The sequence below is a fragment of the Acinonyx jubatus genome, chromosome B2, assembly GCF_027475565.1.
Source record: "Acinonyx jubatus isolate Ajub_Pintada_27869175 chromosome B2, VMU_Ajub_asm_v1.0, whole genome shotgun sequence".
Taxonomy (NCBI): domain Eukaryota; kingdom Metazoa; phylum Chordata; class Mammalia; order Carnivora; family Felidae; genus Acinonyx; species Acinonyx jubatus.
This window is the reverse complement of record NC_069385.1, coordinates 47,066,292-47,089,975: the sequence shown is the minus strand read 5'-3', so window position 1 is coordinate 47,089,975 and position 23,684 is coordinate 47,066,292. Positions and strand designations below refer to the sequence as shown.

Below are 23,684 nucleotides of genomic sequence, written 5' to 3'. Positions count from 1 at the left end.
GCTTTGGCTCAGGTCATGATTTCATAGTTGGTGAGTTCTAAGCCCCACATCGGGCTCTGTGCTGACAGCTCAGAGCCTGGAGCCTGCTTCAGATTCTATGTCCCCCTCTCTCTCCACCCCACCCCTGGTTGTGCTCTGTCTCTCTCTGTCTTTCAAAAATGAATAAACATAAAAAAAAATAGTGCAATACCAAAGTTATTACCCCATGGGATTGAGATAATGAGAATTCATTGATATGAATAAGACTGATAGAATTAGAAGTAGTAAAGTAGATCCTCAATCTGCCAAGTCTAAGGTGACCATAAGATGTATCTTTTCTGTGGAGAAAAGAGCACCTGTTTTTAAGATTTAAATGAGATAATATAAAGCACTTATGACAGTGCCTGGCACAGGGCAAGTACAATCCAAGTCTTAGTTCAATGTATTAAAATATATACCTATAAGCAGTTTCAGATGTCAGAGGAGAATTTAAATATCAGGCCTTCTACTTAGATATAGATTTAAGTATCACCAACCTCTTTTCCTGCCTCGGGCCCTTTGTATTTGCTGATATTTTTCTCCTGTCCTTCAAATGGCTATTTTACTTGTCATTATTGATGTCTTACCTCATAGGCTACCTCCACAGGAATATATTTGCATATCTAAATTAGCTCCCTCTCCAAATCCCCACATCTGTCTGTCCTTTATGCCACCCTGGTGCTATCATAAATTTTACCACAAACAGTAATCTTTTTTTTCACTAGTTCACTAGGATACTGACTGTGCCCAGACACCAGGGTATAAGCTCCACAAAGACAAACACATTACCTCCTTTGTTCACCATGGAATCTCTAACATTTAACATGATTTCTGGCACCCAATGAGAAGCTGTCTCTATTGGGATTCGAAGTGTGGGCAGGATGAAGGGACGAGAGAGAGAGGGAGAGAGAGAGAGAGAGAGAGAGAGAGAGAGAGAGACGAGGAGGAGGGAGAGAGAGAGAAAGAAGAAAGAAAGAAAGAAAGAAAGAAAGAAAGAAAGAAAGAAAGAAAGAAAGAAAGAAAGAAAGAGTCACAAAACTAGCAACAGAAGGAAGCTGCTTTAATTCCAGATACCCAGGAGCAAGAGGAGGATGTGATGTTACCTGAGCCCAGTGGGAGCTGCCATGGAAGAGAAGGGGGCCAGCCAGCAAGAGCTGAAACAGAATAACTGTTCAGCAGTGAGAAGGGAAGAAAAATAATTACCCAAATTCACTTTCCTTCCATCCATCTATTGTCTAAATCCAACGAGAGGCCAGGGCAAGGAGCCAGCGATGTAGTCTATGGAAATCAACCTCCCATGGCACAGATGCAGCTGGAGAAAAACCTGAGGGCAGGCAGAGAATAACCAGCACAGTGCTCAGTGAACACGCACAGTTGTTCACTCTACATACAGATGATAGTTAAAGCAAAAGAGTAGATCAGGACTCTAGCAGAACTTCATTTCAAGATAAACAGAAAACCTGGGCGCAAATGGGATACCCATTTCTCATTTAGGGAATGAGAAAAGAAAAAGGAAGTTTAAAAAAAGGAATATGACTTTTGCTGAGGGCCACCCCATTCTTTCACTGATATTTCTCATGTGCTGATTCTATAATGTTACTTGTGAATACTTGAATAGCCATCTTTCCTATCCCACATTTCAGCTGAGACTGGTTTCTCATCCATTTTGAGGCTTATGGTGTTCATTTGATTGTATTAGAATGTAGAGTTCTGCTTTTGACACCACTGGTAGGAAAACAAATGACCGATAGAACAAAAAGAGGGGAAAGGTCAACTGACTGCAATCACCACAATGCTAAACAAATTACTCTCACTAACGTTAAAGGCAAACTTGGACAAGGTGAGGTAAGTAGATATGCACATATCCTGCTTTCTGGAAGAAGTCAGAAAGACAGGGGAGTGGAAAAATGAAAAACATAACAGACAAAAGATGGATATCAATTTTATTTTTTATATATGTATTTTTTTAATTTTATTTATTTTTTTTAATTTTTTAAACGTTTATTTATTATTAAGAGACAGAGCATGAGCATGGGAGGGGCAGAGAAGGGAGGAGACACAGAATCCAAAGCAGGATCCAGGCTCTGTCAGCACAGAGCCTGACACAGGGTTCAAACTCACAAACCACGAGATCATGACCTGAGCCCAAGTCGACACTTTACCGACTGAGCCACCCAGGCACCCCTTTAATTTTATTTTTTTAATTTACATCCAAATTAGTTAGCATATAGTGCAACAATGATTTCAGTAGATTCCTTAATGCCCCTTACCCATTTAGCCCATCCCTCTCCCACAACCCCTCCAGTAACCCTCTGTTTGTTCTCCACATTTAAAAGTCTCTTATGTTTTGTCCCCCTCCCTGTTTTTATATTATTTTTTCTTGCCTTCCCTCATGTTCATCTGTTCTGTGTCTTAAAGTCCTCATATGAGTGGAGTCATATGATTTGTCTTTCTCTGACTAATTTTGCTTAGCATAATACCCTCTAGTTCCATCCACGTAGTTGCAAATGGCAAGATTTCATCCTTTTTGATTGCTGAGTAATACCCCATTATACATATATATATATATATATATATATATATATATATATACACACATACACACACACACACATATATATACATATATATGTGTGTGTGTGTATGTGTGTATATATATATATATATATATATATATATGTATACCATGTCTTCTTTAAGGATGGATATCAATTTTAAACCTGAAAATTTTAACATAAAAAAAAACCCTGCCAGTTGTTTTACCAGCAAAAAAATGGGTTTATTTAGGAATAGCAAAGAATTGTAATACAGGACAAGCCAGCTACAGGGAAAACCATAGGCAAGTCCAGAGACCAAAAGAGAGAACCACTCTTTTCTAGAGTAAAGCAGGGATTTAGGAAGGGCTGTTACAAACTAAAAGTCCATTAAGAGTAAACTAGGAGCTGGAAGTATAGTGGTTTTTCATTGGCTTAGCTGCCACTGTCTCTCACTGGCTGGGCTATTGCCCAGAAAACTTCCTTCTTCCTGCTGAGGTAATCAAGTGGTATCCAGAGCAATTTCCCTCTCTTCCCATTGGATTTGCAATGGTGGTAGGGGGTAAGAGCTCCCCCTGCTGGCCTCCCAACTCCATTCTAAATGAGGTTTCTTTTTATTAATTTTCACAAAGGAAATGCTTCTCTACACAAAGGAGTAAGCTTTAGACTGAGTCATTCGAGGGGAATCATACCTATGGAGTACAGTTGTTACCTAGAGTACAATACCAACACAGAGTTAATTAGGACATTTGTAAAGGTCTGAAAATCCACAGTCCATGGTAGGATTTAAGTTTCTTGGCAACAAGAAGTCTCATAAGGCTCTTCCAAGCTTTGGTCTACTGATCAGATGTTTAAAAGAACATAAGGATTTTGTTGCTGTTGTTGCTGTTACAGCTACAGAAACACTGCAATTGACAAAACTCAGATAGATCTTCACAGCAGAACTGAGTGAAATGTTTGTCCAGACATCAACGGGACTTATATTTTCAGTTTCTCTTCAGAAAGATTTACCATTGTCAACAGTACCCTGTTGTAGGTACCCTAATGTAAAGCATGATAATCTAAGCTTGAAACATTACATTTTTTACAAAAATGTAAGCACTTAGATAATTTCATATACATTCTACCTAAAATATCTCTAGAAAGTTTCTAGAATAAAAAAAAATCTAGGAATTATTATTGAACTAAGAGATAGGATTATTAGTTCTCTGTTTTCCAGGCATACGGCAGTCAAGACTGGTTTCAAATAATCATCAAACCTTTGGAATTTAGTTCAAAAAAAAGCTCAACTACATGGCAGTGTAAGTAAACAATTTTAGAACTTCGAAGATTAACTATAATTAGAAGCACTTTAGTTCCATTTCACCCTTATATGCCCATAATATTGTCCTTCTGGTTATGGAAACTGCAGGATTCAGGCAAAAATACTGGGTCAGAATAAGGGTAAGGGTGAAATCACACTTTGAATATGGGACAGAGACTTGTTCCATTTTTGTTTGTTCCATTATCCCCAGGGCCTAGAAAACACCCAGCACATAATAAGCACTCAATAAATAGTTGTTGAATGAAAATGAATAAATGAATAGTCACTTTAACCTGACCTAAAATATCTATCCCCAGAATGGAGAAAAGCACTAAAAGTGACTCATCCTGGGACCTGGAAAGAAGACTTAGCCTGAGGGTAGCTGAATTATATTATAATGATAACATTTGTTTGACCCAAAGTTTCCTTTATGGTTTAGGAAGCTCTTCTTATAGGACCAGCCCATAGTGTGGAAACTCCTCAGTCCAAGATTTGACAAAGCATTTCCTATTGTGACATTCCAGTTTCCTCAAATTATTAAGCCTTTGTCACAAGCCTGACAAACTGATATCAGCCATAGCAGGCTTCATGTATGTGTACTTAATTTTTGTCTCAGCACCGATGAAAATTGAGACAATAAAAATTTTTTTTTACCTGGCTTATGTAAATGAGATGATCCATCTTCATATTGAAAGAGTGGACCTAGGCCGGCCGACTCCATTTTGTTCTGTGTCCTCCATCTTGAGTGACTATGTCCCCAACATGGTCCCCTTTCCGGAAAATCGCAGAAAGAAATTCCCGCTCAACCCTCAGACCACACCTCCTTCCCTTGAGTAACTTCCCACTCACCTGTTCAAACTTCCTGTTCAAACCATCCCCGGCAACCTGCGCAACGGGACTCTAACCCTTCCCCAGCCAATCGGCTAAGGCCACGACCATTACCCCACCAACTGCCTCTAGACCCCTATAAAACCTTTGTGCTTTTGAAACTCGCTCTCTGTCTCCAGCATCTCACCGTTGCGTCAGTGCAGGTAGGGGATTGAGCTCGAGCCAGCTCAAATAAAGGCTCTTTGCTTTTGCATCGGACTCAGCTCCCTGGTGGTCTTTGGGGATCACGAATTCTGGGCATAACAATATTAAATTTGGTCTCTATTGATGCCAATCACAGGTAACTTCGTGATTCTACCTTGAGATAGAGGTATCTATCTGGAAGATTTCTGGAAGCAGGTATCCTAATGAATCAATCAGGAACCCTATCCTGTGCTTCTCTGCAGAAAGCTTTCCAGGGAAGATTCAGCACCATGTGACATTTTGTAGAAACAGAGTTGTGAGGAGATGACCAGGGGAGAACCTTTGGACTCAGCTTCAGGCTACATTCTTCACATTTACCAAATGGCTCCAGTTCCTCCTGGAGGTTACCAGGCGGTTACCCCACTTGACCACCAGCCACTAGCTGACCTGGGTGTCAGTAAACCATGCGATCTTTGGTGTGCTCTTACAGACAGGACTAACTTGCTACCTGCTGAGAAGACAGAAGCTGTGAGTTGTGGAGGTTTGGGTTATCCCATTCTTTTATTTATTCATGCACACAATATATACTGATTACCTACTAAATATCAGCACTATGCTAACATTAGGCATTTGCAGTGTAGAAGCCAGCTCCCTTGAGACAAGGAAATCCTTGTCAACTGCAGGATGGGGGATGGGCTCTGTTCATGAGCATGAACTAGATGCAGCTTAGATTGTTCAGAATATTCTGTGTGCTGGCCATTTCCATACTCATTATTCCATGTGATACCCATATTTTAGAAAAATTTTAAAATGAGTTAGAGTCATTAATTAGTCAGTTCAAGGTCACAGAGTTAAGGAATAGACCTCCTCCTCTGCATACGGAATTCTCTGCACCAAACCTGATTGTGCGCTGCAGTTACTACCCTAGAACCAGCTCTCCTAAACCAGTGCTTTCTCTTCTATAATATATGCCAGACTTGAAGAAAAATCTGGGGCAAATAAACACATTTTGTAAGGGCCAAGAAATTCCAAAATTGTCCAAAGAGACTAAATTGTAAGATAGGGATGAAATGCAAAGAATTAGTAGTAATTTGAGAAATATGGCTAATGAAGGTAGATAAAAATAATTTAAATATAAAAATAATTTTTAAATTTTTGGTGAGATAAAGGGCCCCATAAGAACTAAGCCAAATCTCTGATGGACGAAAAGGGTCAAACGCTAAAGAGGTAAAACTAAGTTCTTTCATGTCTTAAGAGAGGGGTTAGAGGTTGAAAACCCTAATTATAGTTTCTTGGACAAAGATCTCCTGAGCTTGAAGCTCAGACTGGAAGTCTATATGCTGTATACTGTTATGCCCAGAATTCGTGATCTCCAAAGACCGCCAGGGAGCCGAGTCCGATGCAAAAGCAAAAGAGCCTTTATTCGAGCTAGCTCGAGCTCAGTCCCCTATCTGCACCTATGCAGAGGTGAGATACCGGAGAGAGAGAGCGAGTTTCAAAAGGACAAAGGTTTTATTGGGGCCTAGGGGCAGTTGGTGAGGTAATGGCTGTGGCCTCAGCCGATTGGCTGGGTAAGGGTGTGAGTACTGTTAGGCAGGTGAGGGGTGTGGGGGGGGGGTTACTCAAGGGGAGGAGGTGTGGTCAAGGTGAAGGACACAGAAAAAGATGGAGTTCGTCGGCGTAGGCCCGCCCTTTCATATACCAATATTTTTTCAGACTACAGTATAGGTCCTTGGCATGCAATTCCCTTCAAAACCTGGTGTTAACATCCTTTTCCAACTTAGACCAACCATTCAGTCTGATTTTTCTGCATCTCCTGAGGCCTCATAAAGGCCTATGCAAGTCTGGGTTACCACACTGTGTTCTAGTGATTCATTACTTATCCATATTCCCCCTCAGATGACTGTTTTAGAGGACAGAGACTGAATCTTCATAGATTACATGTAGCGAGTACATAACCATGTGCCAGATACTGTTCAAATTGCTCTCTTCACTTAATTTTCAAAACAAGTTTGTGACCTGGGTAATATCACCATTTTGCAGATAAGAAAGGAGATAAGAGAGGTTAAATAACATGCTCAAGGCTAGCAACTTTTAACCCAAATTTAGAATTCAAACCCAGTAAGTCTAGCTCCAAAGACTTATCACGTAACAACACAAGGTTTCCTCTATCACTCATATTTTTATTCCCAAACCCTAATGTGGTCCCTAGCTGGAGCAGATGCCCATTAAGTGTTGAAATAATGATTGAATGAAAGCCCAAAGCAGTTCCTCCTCCACTACTCCCCCACCTTTCATAGCGCAAACTTTCATAGCACAAGATTTACTGCCAATACAGAAATCAAATTAGATGGCTCTCCTTAACTACATAGTGACTAACTTGTAAAAAGAGACAAGCTCAGAAATATATTATGTGGAAAGAAGATATCAGTCCAGAACTAAGTTCTCCACACATAACCCACTAAGTGGTTTCTGAGAGTTGTCTGTATTTGGTAACCATACTCAGATCTAAAAATCTCAAGATCTTCATGAAATGTTCATGGCTTTATGTTTATGAAACCCTCTTTGCAATTCATTAATACTAACAATAATACCTTTAAATGAGCAAAAAGGGGGGGGGCTTATAAAATTAAGTGATTTGATTTGGCAAAGATCTGTCCGTAAATCTCTGGCTAAGACTGAAATGGGTACTATAAATCTGACTATATAGTCTCAAGAGGGAAGAGTTAGTTTTCTCCCACTAGCTCACCATCTCAATGCTTCACTACATTATTTCTTCTTTCTAATGCCCTTTTTTCTCCTTTCCCTCTTATCTCATTCCCACCCTCTGCCAAACAGAGTATGAAGTAGGGAAAGATAGGACAACCCCTGTGGGATGCATAGAGAAGAAAATTCCTAAATTTCTTTGAGAACATCCACCCTTTTCCTTTCTGCTACCCTTGTCTTTTCCCGAAACTAGTTAGTATTTATAAAGGTGTTACTGAACTTGCTCTGTAGGTAAATCAAGTGTTCTCTTAAATGGTCCCAGAGGCAGATTTTCTCTTAGCACAGCAGTCTGTCAGAACGGTACTGGGATTCTAACATTCTATATTTTTTTCATACATCTTACCCCAGAAACAATAAGACCAACAAGATATGAAGTCAACCTTCCACTGGAGTTTTTGCAGCATTAATAGAGTAATGCTTTCCTTTCCTAAAACCTTCTCACCACATAAGAGACCACCAGAGTTTAACTAAGTAATGTCAAAATGAAAAAGAAGGGGCTCCTGAGTGGCTCAGTCAGTTGAGCATCTGACTTCAGCTCAGGTCATGATGTCACCACTCAGTTCATGAGTTCCGAGTCCCGCATCGGGCTCTGTGCTGACAGCTCAGAGCCTGGAGCCTGATTTTGGCTCAGATTTTGGGTCTGCTTCAGATTTTGGGTCTCCCTTTTTCTCTGCCCCTGCTCCCCTCTCAAAAATAAATAAACATTAAAAAAAAAGAATCTTGTTTTAAAAAATGAAAAAGAAAATGTAATTGTATCATTTATGCAGAAAAAGTACATGATTCTTTCTAAGTCTTCTTCACAGTATTAGAAATCTGATTATCATAATAGAATGAACCTGAAAGATATAATTCTTCTTTAGTCAACAAATTAACTTAAAATCATAATATTGAGCAGATAATAAAGTACACATCAACTGGCTTTCAGATCCACCAAAAAGTGTCAATGTGATTTACGTAGCCTTAAAATGTTAACACAAAATCAATATTTGACATAGTAATATATTTAAATGTTATGCTGAAAGTGCATTAAAGATTTAATGGAAGAAATAAAATTATTCTAAGTTTCCAAATTAAGTGGAGTTAATGCCACAAACAACATATCATTTTCACTGTTTCCTAAACTAAAAGTTCTAAAACACAGTGGGGGGAAAATGTGCAATTTTTCACTTGCATAATAATCACTTAACTCTCCTATGATTGAACAAAAAATGAACTATGATTCGTTGTCAGTTTTGCAAGGTAGTATTGAAAATGTTTTACTTTTCATATTAGTAACAATATGCCTATAATTTTTTAAAATTAATTTCACAGAGGTCTATTCATACTTCTTTGTCACAAGAGTGAATAAGCAAAGAAGGCAAGCAATGACATGTAAAGAGTATGTCAATGCTTTTGGAATATAATTGGGCATGTGGGAAGATATTCAGGGTATACCATAAAAATACATATAAAAACAAGAACTGAAATATCAAAATCTATATATCAAAAAAGGAGCATTCATGAGGGCTCTTTACTTTGCTATTAAGTCTACTTTGGTGAGCAGTCAAAGTTATTTTGATAATTAGCAGTTTGGGGAGGAGTGACCTGCATAATTGTGCAGCTCTCTGAAACTGTGGGGCACTGTGTTATAATCCATAGTCAATGTCTTCTTGCAGGTCTGAGCCTAGGTACCTATGTTCAAGTGAGCTACCTCTACTATTTTTTTCATACAAATTAAATATTAGATGAGAATTTAGATTATTTTTAAGGTTCTTTTCTTTTCTTCCCCTTCCTCCCCAATCATAGCTCTTCGGCAGCAAGCTGGGCCCCCATCTGCTGGTCAGCTTGGGAACTTGTGTACTTCATTTATCCTGTTGCTTTGATTTCTGCTATTACTTCATGTTGGCATCCATTCCCATTTGTGCAACATTGCACATCTTGCAAGCTTTAAAATATTTTTAATATGCAGCCACAAAATCAGATCTTGAATTTTATCTTTGGTTTTTCTCTAAATTAAGAGCTATAAGTTTCTCTAAAATACAGGGGAAAGGCAATTAACTTGAGGCAATTTTATTTATGCCAAGTCTTTTCTTGAAGATTTGCAAATAATTCTGCAAGGATTTAAAGAGTCTAAGAAGCAGTTTCATTTGAAGAAAACTATCTCTCGAATGATTAAATACCCCTTGCTTTTTATTATTTTTGCTTCTGAGTTTTCATTTCAAAAGAAGGAAAGAACTCCTGCGAGACCAGCTATATGATCTCCAAGGTGCCTACCAGCTCTAAAATTCTGCAGTTTTATGAAAATAGGTTGACGAAGATAATGCCTAAAAAAGATTTTATTGCAAAATCACGTCTGTCTGACTCAAGTCCCAAAACTTAGGGTTTGAACTAAGGATATTTTAAAGCCAAATAAGTACATTTCTGCATTATTCATAAGCTGATTAGCAAGATAAATGAAGAAACATTTCTCTTAAGATTTTGATTGCATGTTTTCTTAAAACAACCTTGGCTTCCTTTATTTTATTTTTCTTTCACTTTTCCCTTTTATTCTTTCTTATGATTATATTCTTTGGGGTGGTTCAAATGTCCTCCCCCTGAAATATTAAAACTCCAGCTTCTTATCACCTCCTTCACATTATTGTACCGTGCTCTGAAATGGATTTCATAATTCATTTGCAATGAGCCATAGTGTTTCATTTTGAACAATTAGACCAAACATTCATATTCAAGGAAAATGAATAGATATTTTACTTGGGATTACTTGAATTTTTCTTTCTTTCTTTTTTTTTTTTTTTGTTTCTCTAATCCAGTTAAAACTTATGTTTCCAAAGAAAAGCCTTCTATCTACTCACAGAATATTAGCAAACTAAATCAATCTTGGGGAAACAAGTAAGAAAATTCCATCATGAAATCTTCATGAAAACAAAGTTAAGTGGTTCTGGCATAAGAGATGTATCCATTCAAAAATATTTTTACTACATTCCAGAACTTAATCCCCTTAAGGTAAAGATATTTAGCTTAACAACTAAATATCCATATTATATAATGCACATAAATTCAGTGAGCAAGGCCAGAGTTATTCTTTCAGAATTATTTGAGTTGCAACATGTTCCCACACTACGTACTACCCTACTTCTGCTCCTACATACTCCTACTCCTAAAATAACCTCCAAAAACCATCCTAACAGCATTCAAATAAGATCTAGTCTCTAGAGCTGACTTTTGGAATTGCACACACTCGCCTCTGAATCCCACATTCACTTCTCCTCCTGTATGCACACTCCCCTATGGAGAAAAACCATCCAGGCCCTAAATGTCCTCACCCATCTCATGTTTGTGCCTCAGCCCACTACAGTCTCACTTTTGATACCACTTCTCCAGTGAAACTACACTTTCTAGGGACAACTGTGTTTCTAAAACCTAATGGAAACTTTCACTTTCTCTCTTCTCCGAGCTCTCATAAACATTCAGTAGATTGGCACTCCTTAATTCTTGACTTTCTGTGATAAAACACTCCTGATTTCCCATCCACTTCTCTGGTTCCTTTTTCTTTGCCCAAAAAATTTTTTTATGTTTATTTATTTATTTTTAGAGAGGGGAGGCGCAGAGAGAGAGAGGGAGAGAGAGAATCCCAAGCAGGCCTCGTGCTGTCAGTGCAGAGCCCCACACAGCACTCGATCCCATGAATCTCGAGATCATGACCTGGGCAGAAATCAAGAGTCGGTTGCCCAACCGCCTGAGCCACCCAGGTGCCCTCCACCCAAATTTAAATGCCCCATCTCCTCAGAACTAGTCCTCTTTTGTTCTCATGCTCTGCTCTCTTCCTGAGTGGTTCCCTACCTTTGCATGGATTCCTTGTAACAAGTCGTCTTCAACTTACGTTTGGCTTCATACGTCACTTCTGAGCTCCAGGTACAAATATTCAACTCTTCAATTAATATCTCAAGTTGGGTGTTTCATGACAACTCATCAGCTCACCAGCTTCTATGATCATTGTTCCCCTAAACTGCTTCTTTTCCACTGTTCCATATATAGTTGCTCCTAGAGGACACATGAGGTCATCCTTGAGACCCAATTATTCTTCACCCGCATAACCAGTTATAAGGAACTGTTGGTACAACCTCCAAACGTCTCCCATGTGTTCAGTTTTCTAGATCTCCTGCCATCCGCTCATCTGACTCACTATTGTCTCTCTCTCGTACAATCGGACCTCCTAAATTGTCCCCTCGTATCCATTTCTCCATATGCTGGTGAAAAGAATATTTTAAAAATCAAAATTAGGTCATGCTGTCAATTTAAAAGTTTCAACGTCTGCCCATTAGGATTAATAATAATATTATTAACTTGGACTACACAGCCCCCATTATTGGAACTGAACTTTCCAGGCCAGCCATAAATTGCATCTTTCCCCCTCATTCCACATACACCAGGCAAACTTGATTTCTTTTAGTTCTTCAGTTGTCCTGTGTTCTTTGTCTTTGCTGTGCCTACCTTTCCCCTGGAGCTAGCAAACACCTTCTCGTCTTTGAGACCGCAGTAAAACATCATGTTCTGCATTCCCCCCCAGACCTAGTGATGGGGATGTGTTTTATTCACTGCCACAGCACCCCACATTTCTCCTTAATGATACTCAGCACAACCACAGTTAAGTAATTACTTGCGTAATTTTTGTTGAATTTCCATGTGTGGCAGGATACTACTTTAAGATATTAATTGATGTTTTTCCCAGGTATTTTCTTTTATTTATATACTTTTTTAATGTTTATTTATTTTTGAGAGAGAGAGACAGACAGAGTATGAGGGAAGAAGGGGCAGAGAGAGAGGAAGACACAAAATCTGAAGCAGTCTCCAGGCTCTGAGCTGTCAGCAGAGCCCGAGGCGGGGCCTGAACCCGCGAACCACGAGATCATGACCTGAGCCAAAGTCGGACGCTCAACCGACTGAGCCACCCAGGCGCCCCTTTCTATTATATTTTGGTCCTCCCATATCAGGCAACTAGACCATGAGGCACTTATTATCTAAGAAAAAGATTATTACAGTGGAAAACAAGCTCAAATTCTTTTCTTTTACAATCCAAGGCTTTTGAAAGCAATCGGTCTTCTGGTCCACCCCATCCAACTCTACTACCTTAAAAGACAAAAGATTCCAAGGACAGGGGAAGAATGGAGCCAAAGGGATGTATGATATACGTGAGGTTTGTAGGACCCTATTCTGATATGTGAGGAGGGGGAATCTGGGAGAAGTATTCCCAAGTAGAGCCCAGAAAGGAGGAAAGCGTTGGAGTACTTCCTCACACGTGTCTTGGCGCAGGAGAGAACAGCTCCCGGAGGTGGAAGCAAATGGAAAGATGGGCCAAATGCTTCTTTTGGACCCAGGAAGAACATGAAAATAGATGAGAAAGAGCTAAGACCAAGACATCACTTCAGATGGCCATCAGGGGATGGCCATGTAGACAAGAGATAACCTGATACCAGCACTAGACAATTCCAACTCCTCCAAAACCTTAACATATCATAAGCACCCAGTACTTAGGAAAAACTCCTAGAAATAGCAGGATGGGCACATGGATGGCTCAGTTGGTTAAGCATCTGACTCTTGATTTTGGTTAGGTCATGATCTCACAGTTTGTGGGATCGAGCCCCTCCTCGGGCTCTGCACTGACAGTGCAGAGTCTGCTTGGGATTCTCTCTTTCCCTCTTTCTCTACCCCTTCCCTACTTGCACTCTCTCTCTATCCCCCACCCCCCAAAATAAATAAACTTAAGAAAGAAAGAAAGAACGGACTAAGAAGTTATTTTCCTTGGGACGCCAGGGTGGCTCAGTCAGTTGAGCATCCGACTTCAGCTAAGGTCATGATCTCGTGGTCTGTGAGTTTGAGTCCCACATCGGGCTCTGTGCTGACAGCTCAGAGCCCGGAGCCTGCTTCAGAGTCTGTGTCTCCCTCTCTCTCTGCCCCTCCCCCACTCATGCTCACTCTCTCTCTCTCTCTCTCTCTGTCAAAAATAAATAAAACAGTAAATTTTTTTTTTAAAGTTATTTTCCTGGTAGAATACCTGGTAGAATGGAGGTTTTCAGTAGACAATGTGCCATTCAGAAATTGGCCGTCTCAATATCTAGAAAGAGAAATTGGAAATAAGAATTGCTTAAACAGCATAATGTTGGCTTATTTTTCTCTCCTCTGGTAGAATTTCTGAGGTCAGCCATCCAAGGCAGGTATGGCAGCTGCACTCTTATCAAGAACCCAGACCCTACTCAGACCCAACTATAAGGTTTCTTCATGATCTAAGATGGTTACTGAATTTTAGGCCAAAAGTGGTCAAAAGAGGGAAAGACAAGAAAGAGCTCATGCCAGTTGTCTCTCCACTTCTTATGGACTCTTCCTAGAAGTCCTTCTGAGCAATTTTCTCTTACATCTCCTTGGTAACCCTTAGCTACAGAAAAGTCTAAGAAATGTAATCTTTTAGCTGGCCTCCAAGAAAACAGGTTCTTCTATTAAGGAGCAGCGAGAGAATGGATATGGGATAGGAGCTTTCAGACAATAAGTTTATTCTCAGGGAGAAAATAGAAAGGTAAACTGTGCACATAGATTTGTGAGCTGAGAGTCACATACTCCAATCTGTCTCCCGATAGATTGTAACCTTAGAGAAAGCAGGGTCTATTTCTCCCTTGTTCACAGTTCTTTTCAATTATGTAGCCCAATGTCTGTTACTCATTGGCAATCTACATTTGCTTATTGAATGAATAAAATAATTAAGGGAAGGGGTAAATAAGAATACATGGCCTTTTACCACTCAGTACCATGTAAAATTTGCTTGATGTTCTTTTGTGGTATGACAGTGATTAGTGCTGCTTACTGAGTATTTCTGGTGTTCTGTCTCTGGATACATGGTAGGATGACACATCCAATATGCCCTGTGTCTCGGTGAAGCCACGCGATTATGGTCAATGAGTTAGCTGTGAACAGAAGCGACAAGTGTATCTTCTGGGTACAAGGATTCGATTGCCAACATGAGACCCACCAGGGCTCTCATTTCCACTGCCAGTACAGCTGACAGCGTCAGAGCTGGGGGCCTCTCCATCAGCCTGAGTCTCTGACAAAGGTCACATGAAGCAGCTGACCTGCAGTGAGTATGTGGCATAAGCAAGGTCTATTTCCTAGATTCATAGACTTACTTTCCCCATCATATAAACGTAAGCTCTTTTAATGCAGCCGACTGAGGAAACATTTTAAATACTATAAAACACATTAAATTTATGTCATGGGTCCACAACCAGCTTGACCTCTGAAACAGTGAAGTCAATTTTTAAAAGTCAAGTTAAAAATAATCAGTTACAGGGGTGCGTGGGTGGTTCAGTTGGTAAGCTTCCCACTCTCCATTTTGGCTTGGGTCTTGATCTCACAGTTGGTGAGTTCAAGCCCCACGTGAGGCTCTGCACTGACAGCCTAGAGCCTGCTTGGGATTCTCTCTCACCCTCTCTTTCTGTCCTTTCCCGCTCACACTCTCTCTCTCTCAAAAGAAATAAAATAAACATTTTAAAAAAATAATAGTCATTTCCAGTGTAAATAAAGATAGAACACTTAGATTAAAATATATTTTCAAGAAAAGCCTTTGCCTTAATATTTTAAAGAACACAGAAATAGAAATTTTAAATAAATTAGTTGCATTTGAATCAAGATAAGTAATGGCTTTGTAACAAGTGGCACAATTAAAAGAAGGTGGTTTTTTTTTAATTTTTCTTTTCTTTTTAAATAGGTTCCATGCCCAATGTGGGGCTTGAACTCATGACCCTGAGGTCAAGAGTTGCATGCTCTACTGACTCAGCCAGTCAGGCACTGCTAAAAGAAGTCTTTTTTATCCTTCTTGTTGCATACATAAATGAATCATGTATAAACACACTCACATGTAATTGTGCAATGTAAGTATTATTAAAGGGTATAATAGAGAAATACTCATTTCTTTAGAGACAAATACCTCACAGTGGCACCTTCAAAGTATAGAATCGGGCTAATCGGCTTTGTTTCCCACTTTCTGAATCTATTATTAAAATGCAGATTTTGAAAAACAATTAAAAGCCATAATATCCTTTGCTCTGAAATTGTGTGGACCATAAAAGTTAAATGAGATTTGGTTAATATCAAACAACTTTACCTTTCACATATAGTACAACATAAGCTCTATTCTAAAATCTCAGAGAATTATTACAAGACAACGTTTAGCTTCTTCCAAGCCAAGCAATTTTAGTTGCTTTTAACCATTTTTCCCTAACATATGATTTCAGGGCTATTATGTTATATGACTTGAATCCCCTGCACAGAAATATACATAACTAGATCCTTAACGTATGTTTGAGACTTGTTACCCTTTTCTGGAAGAGCCAATTATTTTCCATGAGGATGAAAAAGATGTTACATTGAAGTCTGTTACTTCAGATGACTAACAGATAAACTACCCAGGCAAGAAGAGAAAATGGAAATAATTGGGTGTTTCTTTCCTTATAACTTAATCTTATAACTCCTATGTAGACAGTACCATCTGAATGCAGACTGAAGTTAAACTTGTAACAGGCTCTGATATTCGGAATTTGTGTGCTATTTTTATTCTTCAATTTATGTCTAAATATAATAAATAATTTAAGAGATTTACCACCACTTCCTTAATATAAAAAGGAAGAATCTTAAGGAGTTTAATGGGGCAGTGTAGGCAGTAAAAAGATAACACTATGAAAATTAAAATATTGCTGGAGCCACAGATTTAAAAGATTTATAAGTATTCTCTCTTCACCAAGCTTCCCACCAGCGTTTTTTTTTTTTTTTTAATCCTACAACACTAAAATTTTGGATCATGTTGGAGACTATAGACCAAAACTTCTCCATAATGATGCCAAGGAAATACAAAAACATCTCCAGATGAGCCCACAGGCAATTCCAATATCCAGGTATAAACCTCATTTATTATTTTTTTTAAGAGTGGACTTTTCCAATGGGAGAACACAATAACACAATTTGAGTAAGTACCTACATTATCACCATTCCAGTTCACATAATGTGTCTTTGCAAAGAGTCCTAAAAAGTCATCACAAACACACTATTAGACAGGCTTTTGGTCCAGAAACCACATGCTCAACCAGACTATGAGAAACCTTATTGCAGATAGGGCATATGCTTGACAAAGCCATGGATCACCAGCTGGGCCCTGCTTCCTCAAGGAAGCTCCAGCTGTATGACATTATGGCATCCTTCCAAGGGCAAGGGTTCCCTCCGGGCCATCAGAGAATCAAAAGAGTGTAGGCCCCTTGTGGTTGAGTTGACCCATGTAGTCCCATGCAGACATGTGCTGTGAGTACATGTTGTGAGTTGGCCTAGCCTGATAACTTCCCCACACTTGTTCTTCAGTGTCCTTTAAGACTCCCCCACAGCCCAGTTTGTAGATTGCTGGTCACTTTGATTTTACTTTTTTTTGATGATACAATATTCAGGTTCCACAACTATTAGGAATCCATTCTGTGCCTCTTTTGACCTTAGGTAATGTAAACCTATTTCCTTTCTAACCTTCTTAAAAGACGTTTAATGGAATTTTGAATTTTTCCTATTGCAAAAATTCTTAGGCTTTTGTCAAAGGAGATTTGAAATACCACATGAAATGATGTACTCACATCCCTCACCACCACCTCCAAATAACTGAATTACATAAATAAAACATTACATAGAAAGTGCTTTGCTACAATTTATGGGAGGTAAATTTAACAAGAACTGGCTCATTGTAGGAAAATTCAACTTATCTTTTCCTGATCTTTTTATTCTATACAGGAAAAGAAATTTATGTCAGCTTAAAAAAAATCTATTACTGCTTCTCATAACTGAATCCATTATTTTTCTCTATGATCCATCAGGCAAAAACAAGAATAATAGATTGCTTTGACAGAACCTTGAACATAAATGTCTCTAAGAATCAAATGTAGGAAGTAAAATGGGTTTCAGGTGTTATTAAAACAAGAGAGGATAACCTCTTTATATGTTTCAAAATCAGATCTTACTTAGAAATTTATGTAAGACAAATTATATAGTAGTTGAATTTTCACAATTAGACTCTGACTTTAAATAAAGTTGTCTTACACATAGTCAATTGATTTAAATAATTAGTGCTGACCTTAGCTTACAACTATTTTCTATTTATAAAAAAGTCAAAAGTCTCTATTATTGTTAGCTCTACATGACACATTTTAGTTTCAGAGAAGTTTGAATGTCTGTATATACACCTACTTAAGTCTCAGGGGATTTTCTCCTTAATGGATACCTACCCAGCATCTAATTTTATTCAGATAAGTCAACCTCCCAACTTGTCTCCAGAAAAAATGGTCACATTCCCAGTTTGAGTGGCACAACTTCTGCCAAGCCAATCAGCACATAACATTTACATTAAGTCTATCATTCATCCAGGGAAGGGCATATGACCCCGATTTGCCTGAACATAAAAAGAATGGTTTTTATGCACGCTAAAAATGCATAGAGAGATATTTCCCATTTTCTGGATGAGGAGAAAAGAACGGGGAGCCCCAGCTGCTACCAAGCCATCTGTGACTATGAGAATGAGGACAACGCTGGTGACACAGGAGAGGGTGGGAATAACATGAGTCCTGTCAACATCACTAAAGTGCTAGCGGTCAGATACCTAGAGCCCTCTCTACCTCCAGCCTTCCATTTGGAGCTCACACATAGTGCTTCATCCACTTTGAATGTGGGTTTCTGTGATGGTTTAAATATGCTCCTCTTCTGCTTTAAAGATGAGAAAATATACTCAAAATCTTGTTTCCTCATGGCTTGTTTCATTCATACTACTTTATGGCAGAAGATCTTTGTATATCTCCTTGATTTTGAAACTACCTTTGAGAACCCTCCCTCATCATCTAATGAAGCACAAAATTTGATACACCCGTTGCTTAAGAAGACAGTAACATTCTTACAAAGGTTAATGCCATTTAAGATGAGTAAAAACCCTTTTGTCTTACCAGACAAAAATACAGTTTCATAACCAAGGTCAGACATTATTTCTAGCCTCTAGATCTAAAACCAAGCTTGACCTATATTGTAGTCAATTTAAAACTCCAGCCTATATGTCAAAGGCCCATTTTTAAAAAATTATTCAGAAACCCAAGCTATAGCAATCCTACTACTCTCTTCTCATTTTCCTAAACTATTTTATACTTATTTCTCGATTTCGCGGGCTATTAGATGTTTCTCACCTATTTCCAGAGATAATAACTCATCTGCCTTGCAATCTGATTCTTAACATTAGGAGATTAAAACTAACGTAGATGATTCTCAGATGACACATACTGAGGTAAAGAAAAATCCCATGATTTCCTTCTACAAAATGAGAGAAATTTTAATTCTTTTTCTCAACAGCTGCTTCATTATTTTATGCATAGGAAAAAAAAATATGTGCAATTACTCCAAGTACAATCAAGTCATTTAACATGGCTTTACCATCATTGTAGTTACAGGATATTTTAAAAGAGAAAAAAAAATCTCAAAGCACAGGTCTTGCTGTGCAGCAAAGCAATCAGATCCCTTCATAATAACATCCTGATGGGATTCAGCAAACCGAGGAATAATGAATAACCACTTTAATCAGTAAACAGGAAAATGCTACAACAGTCACTGAGTAAAAATTGACTATCATCTGTTGATCCTCTGATAGGTGATTCAAACAATAAATACAAATGTAAGTATTTTTAAAAAAGAAAAATAACTGGATTTAGTGTGCTTGATTTTGCCAGACAGTGATAAAATATCATCATAGACTGTCCAGCAGTGTGGGCCAGTCGATAAAATGAACATATAATCTTTTTCATAATACAAGGCCAAGTTGACCCTATCACTTGAATGTGTCAAGGTAAGCTCTTTTCACAGTTGATTAATAAGCTTTATTTCTGGACTGATTATTGAACTTTTTTGCTACTTCATTATTTAATGTTCCTTTCCGCGTTCATCTTATGAAGTTATTTGCCTCTGAATATGAAAATACTGTTTCGTAATAGTCTTCAAGTTTCCAGTGCAGTGCCTCAAAGGTTGGCCGTTCTTTAGGCTCTCCATTCCAGCATTCCAACATGATGCTGTAGAATTCTTGTGGACAGTTAGGTGGTTGAGGGAGTCTGTAGTTTTGACCCAACAACTGGATTACCTGAGCACCTGTCATGCCTAAATAATACAGAATGGGACCAACAAAAAACAAGTTAAAGATCAGGGTCTTAAATTCATAGATAATTATACTCCAGATTACAAAGCAAACTGATTTCCTTGGTGAGACTATGAGGTCTACCATCCCCTTCCCAGACTGCAGAGATTAAACTAAATCTTGCAGCAAATAATGTCTATAAGACTGCAATTTAAGAGCAAAGGATACAGAGGCAATAAACCACCTCATTAATGCAAATCATCGTCATCAAATTTTATCTATTATGCTCCCACAGGCACATGGTGTGGTCAGCCTCATAACTCTGCCCTCTAAGCCTGGGCAAAGCAGTTAAAGTCACACCTAAGTAAGTGACCTGCAGCAGAAAGGCCCATTTCAGGATTAATTACTCACCACTATAAGGTATTTTGCCATAAGTAATGATTTCATAAAGAAGGATTCCAAATGACCACACATCGGACTTAATGCTGAATTTATTAGCACGAATGGCTTCAGGTGCAGTCCACTTCACTGGCAGCTTTACTTCGTGTTTGGATTCATAGATGTCTTCATTATCTACCTGTTAATGCATTAAGGAATCAAGCCACGTTCCAGTGATATATATATATATTTTTTTTCTACCCTCATTCATCTGTAACCTGCTTCACATTAAAATTTAGAGGGAAAAGATTCAAAATGAGCTTAGGTCAATTGATGATTGCAGTAGCAAATTCCAAATCTGGCTTATAAGACTGAGGAATCTATGAGAAGTCATTAATGCAATGTCATATAAGGGCCTACTATGTGCTAAAAATAGCATTGGCAGGACCACTCTACTACATATGAGAGAATTCATGTGCGATGGTATTTAGCAACCGGTCTTTAGCAAATAAAAAAAGAACAATAAAAAAATAATGAAAGCAAAGCCTGTCTGTTTTCAAACTTACTGCTGGTTTTGAAGAGCCACCGAGTTTAATAATTACCACATTACCACTTTTTAATACTGAAAAGTAGGATCCAAATGATTTAAATTAATATATCAACTCACTGGGGTTCTAATTAATTTATCAAGAAAAGAGATGATGAATTCATGAAGATCAAAAAAGAATCACTTATATGTTGTGTTTCATGTTCCACATCCATATTTTTAGGGCACAATGTAGAAATTGAAAATGAGGAGAAAAACACCTAATACTATATCTCTTATATAAGTTTCTTTTGGCCTGATGTCATGAAATGAGGGGAGGGGTGGAATTAAAAAGCCAATGATTACTGAAGAATTTTGGCAGCATGAAATTTTAGTTGGCATAAAGTAAGCAAAGGGGGATGGGGTAACTATAGAAAATGTGATGCCTTTTGTAAGGAAAACAGAGACAGACAACCAGAGGCTTCCTGGTACTGAAAAATGGATCATTAATTCAACCACAAACTTAATCACATACTTTCCCATCTGGGTGGGCATCATTTTCTCTGTTTTTTTTTTTTCTCCTTGGTGAAGAAATAGAAACAGGAGGTAGTTTATCTGTAAGGCTTTAGGCTACCACACAACTGTGGACAAAGATTGTGGACCACACAACTTGGACAAAGATTATTTTGAAGAATAACAGCAAATCTATTAGACTACTAGTATGTTAGTCTTTTAACCCATGACAAAACCTAAATAGAACAAAACAAAATTCACCTTAAAAACCCTTGCAAGTCCAAAATCTGCAACTTTGTAGATATTATGTTCACCAACAAGGACATTTCTGGCAGCCAGATCTCTATGGATGTAGTTCTGGGACTCCAAATAAGCCATTCCAGAGGCAACCTGTGCTGCCATGTCTACCTGCTGGGTCAGGTGGATTTTTGTTCCAGCATCATCTGAGCAATAAGAGAAAGTCAAAGGTTTACTTTGGAGAACATTTGAATTATTAAAGTGAATTCTGAGAATTACGATGAATGAGCTACCAGTGCGCTTAAGTGCCATAGCACCAATTTGTTGAGCAAGAAACATAATACAAACTATTCAATTCCTGTGAAGGGCAACAATTTTCAGAGTCCAAACACATTCCAAGGCTGTGGCCCTTCCTCCCCTAAAGGAACATTACACTGAGAAAGAAACAGCAGTATCACATGATTCAAACACAGCTATAAATACCTGAAAGAGTCCAGGTATTGTCATTTTCCGTAGCACGCACCACTGACTCATCTCTTCATGGAAATTATTTACTTGGTTGCCTCTAGATTTCCTTCAAACATTGCACAGTTTGTTTTAGTCCTTGACGCTATAAAATAATACTAATTTGCATGGCTGAGCCAATGAAAATTTCTCATTCTTCCATCATATTGTTCTTAGAAATTAGTTCAGTAACAAAAATGAAGACTCTATCAGTAGTTATAAAATGTGTGTGTTACATTTGTACTTCATTAAGCTTGATGCACTTTTTTCATTTCCCTTTTTAAGCCTGTTAATCCTAGAGATGGTTTGCTCATCTCTCCAGGCATGGACATGCCTTTGATAGACACAGTTTCTCCCACTACTCATAATCAGAAAATTATGCAGGAGAGTCAGTTTGGCCATTAGTAGAGAGGTTAGTTTTACTATGTGGGGACTTTGTGCAAGGCGGTCAGCCATCCTGGATACTGTTTAGCTGCTATACTGTTTAGTAGATGTCTTCAGATTTCTGGAGAATTAAAAGGTCTCATATAAATCCAAACTATCATCATCCCTGACCGAATAAGCCAAATATTACCAAAAGTGTGTTGGATTCATGGTCAAGAGTCTTAGGCACAACTTCTGACTTGAGAGACAACTGTAGCTCAGGTGTTGGAAAACTGGCTTGAAGTTAGAATACCAGAATCTGGATCAGGGCTTTCACAGGGCTCACATTTCTTCCTAACCTTAGGCAAGCCGCTTAACACTCCCGTGCCTCAGTGTTTCCATCTATATTGTGGTAATTGTAATTACCTTATGGTATTGGTTGCTAAAATGAGTTAATACATGTAAGGCACTTAAAGCAGAGCCTGGCACCTAGAAAGAACCAGGTAAACCCTACCTGTTTTTATTCTCATTGCTGCTGCCTAAATGGAATTAAACAGTTTAAGCTTTGTCATGGTAGAGATACATACACATTACTCAAATGGAAATGTCTAAATGAAGACATGCACAAGGGTCTGGAGCTCAGGAGAGAGCACGCAGCTAAAGATGTCAACTTAACAATCACAGTTGATGAGTAGGAGTTAAACATTAAAAGTGGGCGAGACTGCTGGGAAGTGACAGAATCATGAGAAACATCAACATTTAGGGTGGGCAGAGGAAGATAAATCTGCACAAAAACTGAGAGGAATCAGTTAAAAGAATGAAAGAAGAACCAGAAGAGAACACCCTAACAGTCAAAGGTTTTGAGAAGGTCACCACCATTGCCAAATTCCACAAGTAAGTCCAGCAAGGTAAGAACTGAATGCCTTAGTGGCAGGATGAACAACTTCACTGGAGATGGGGGACAAGGGGTTGAGGGCAGAACAGAAGCTGAGGACATGGAGACAGCAGGAGGAGATGTCAATTTCCAAACCCTAGTCAAGAAAGGAAGACAACAAAAGAGTTGGCAGTTGGCAGAGGAAAGTGTGAACCATGGGAAAGTGATTATCAAGAAATTCATGACTGTGAGGGGCTGTCAATGATATGGGACTTAGGGAGTTTCTGGTGTGCTAGCCATGTTCTCACTCTTGATTTGTGCAGTGGCTATACCATTATTTACTTGCTCACTCTTAAGTAATGATAAATTATGCTCTATGATGTGTGCTCTTTCTATAATGTATGCTATCTTTTCAATAAAAAATGAAATAAACAGAGTTGAGGAGATTTTTTTTTAACGGTAAAGACCTAAGCACAGTGTGTGTATGCGTATGTGTCGGTAAA

General features: G+C 38.5%; 1 protein-coding gene across 2 annotated transcripts in view; it reads right to left on the bottom strand.

The window, feature by feature from the left end:
* Nucleotides 1-16,542: 16,542 nt before the first annotated feature.
* Nucleotides 16,543-23,684, bottom strand: part of FRK (fyn related Src family tyrosine kinase) — a 107,517-nt gene continuing 100,375 nt past the window's right edge. For both annotated transcript variants that reach the window (XM_015082834.3, XM_053222354.1), the window contains exons 6-8: nucleotides 21,465-21,646; nucleotides 20,198-20,363; nucleotides 16,543-19,809 (exon numbers count right to left, since the gene is read on the bottom strand). In XM_015082834.3, coding sequence (XP_014938320.3) covers nucleotides 19,598-19,809; nucleotides 20,198-20,363; nucleotides 21,465-21,646 — 560 coding nt within the window. In that variant the 3' untranslated portion in view covers nucleotides 16,543-19,597. The remainder of the gene's footprint in view (nucleotides 19,810-20,197; nucleotides 20,364-21,464; nucleotides 21,647-23,684) is intronic.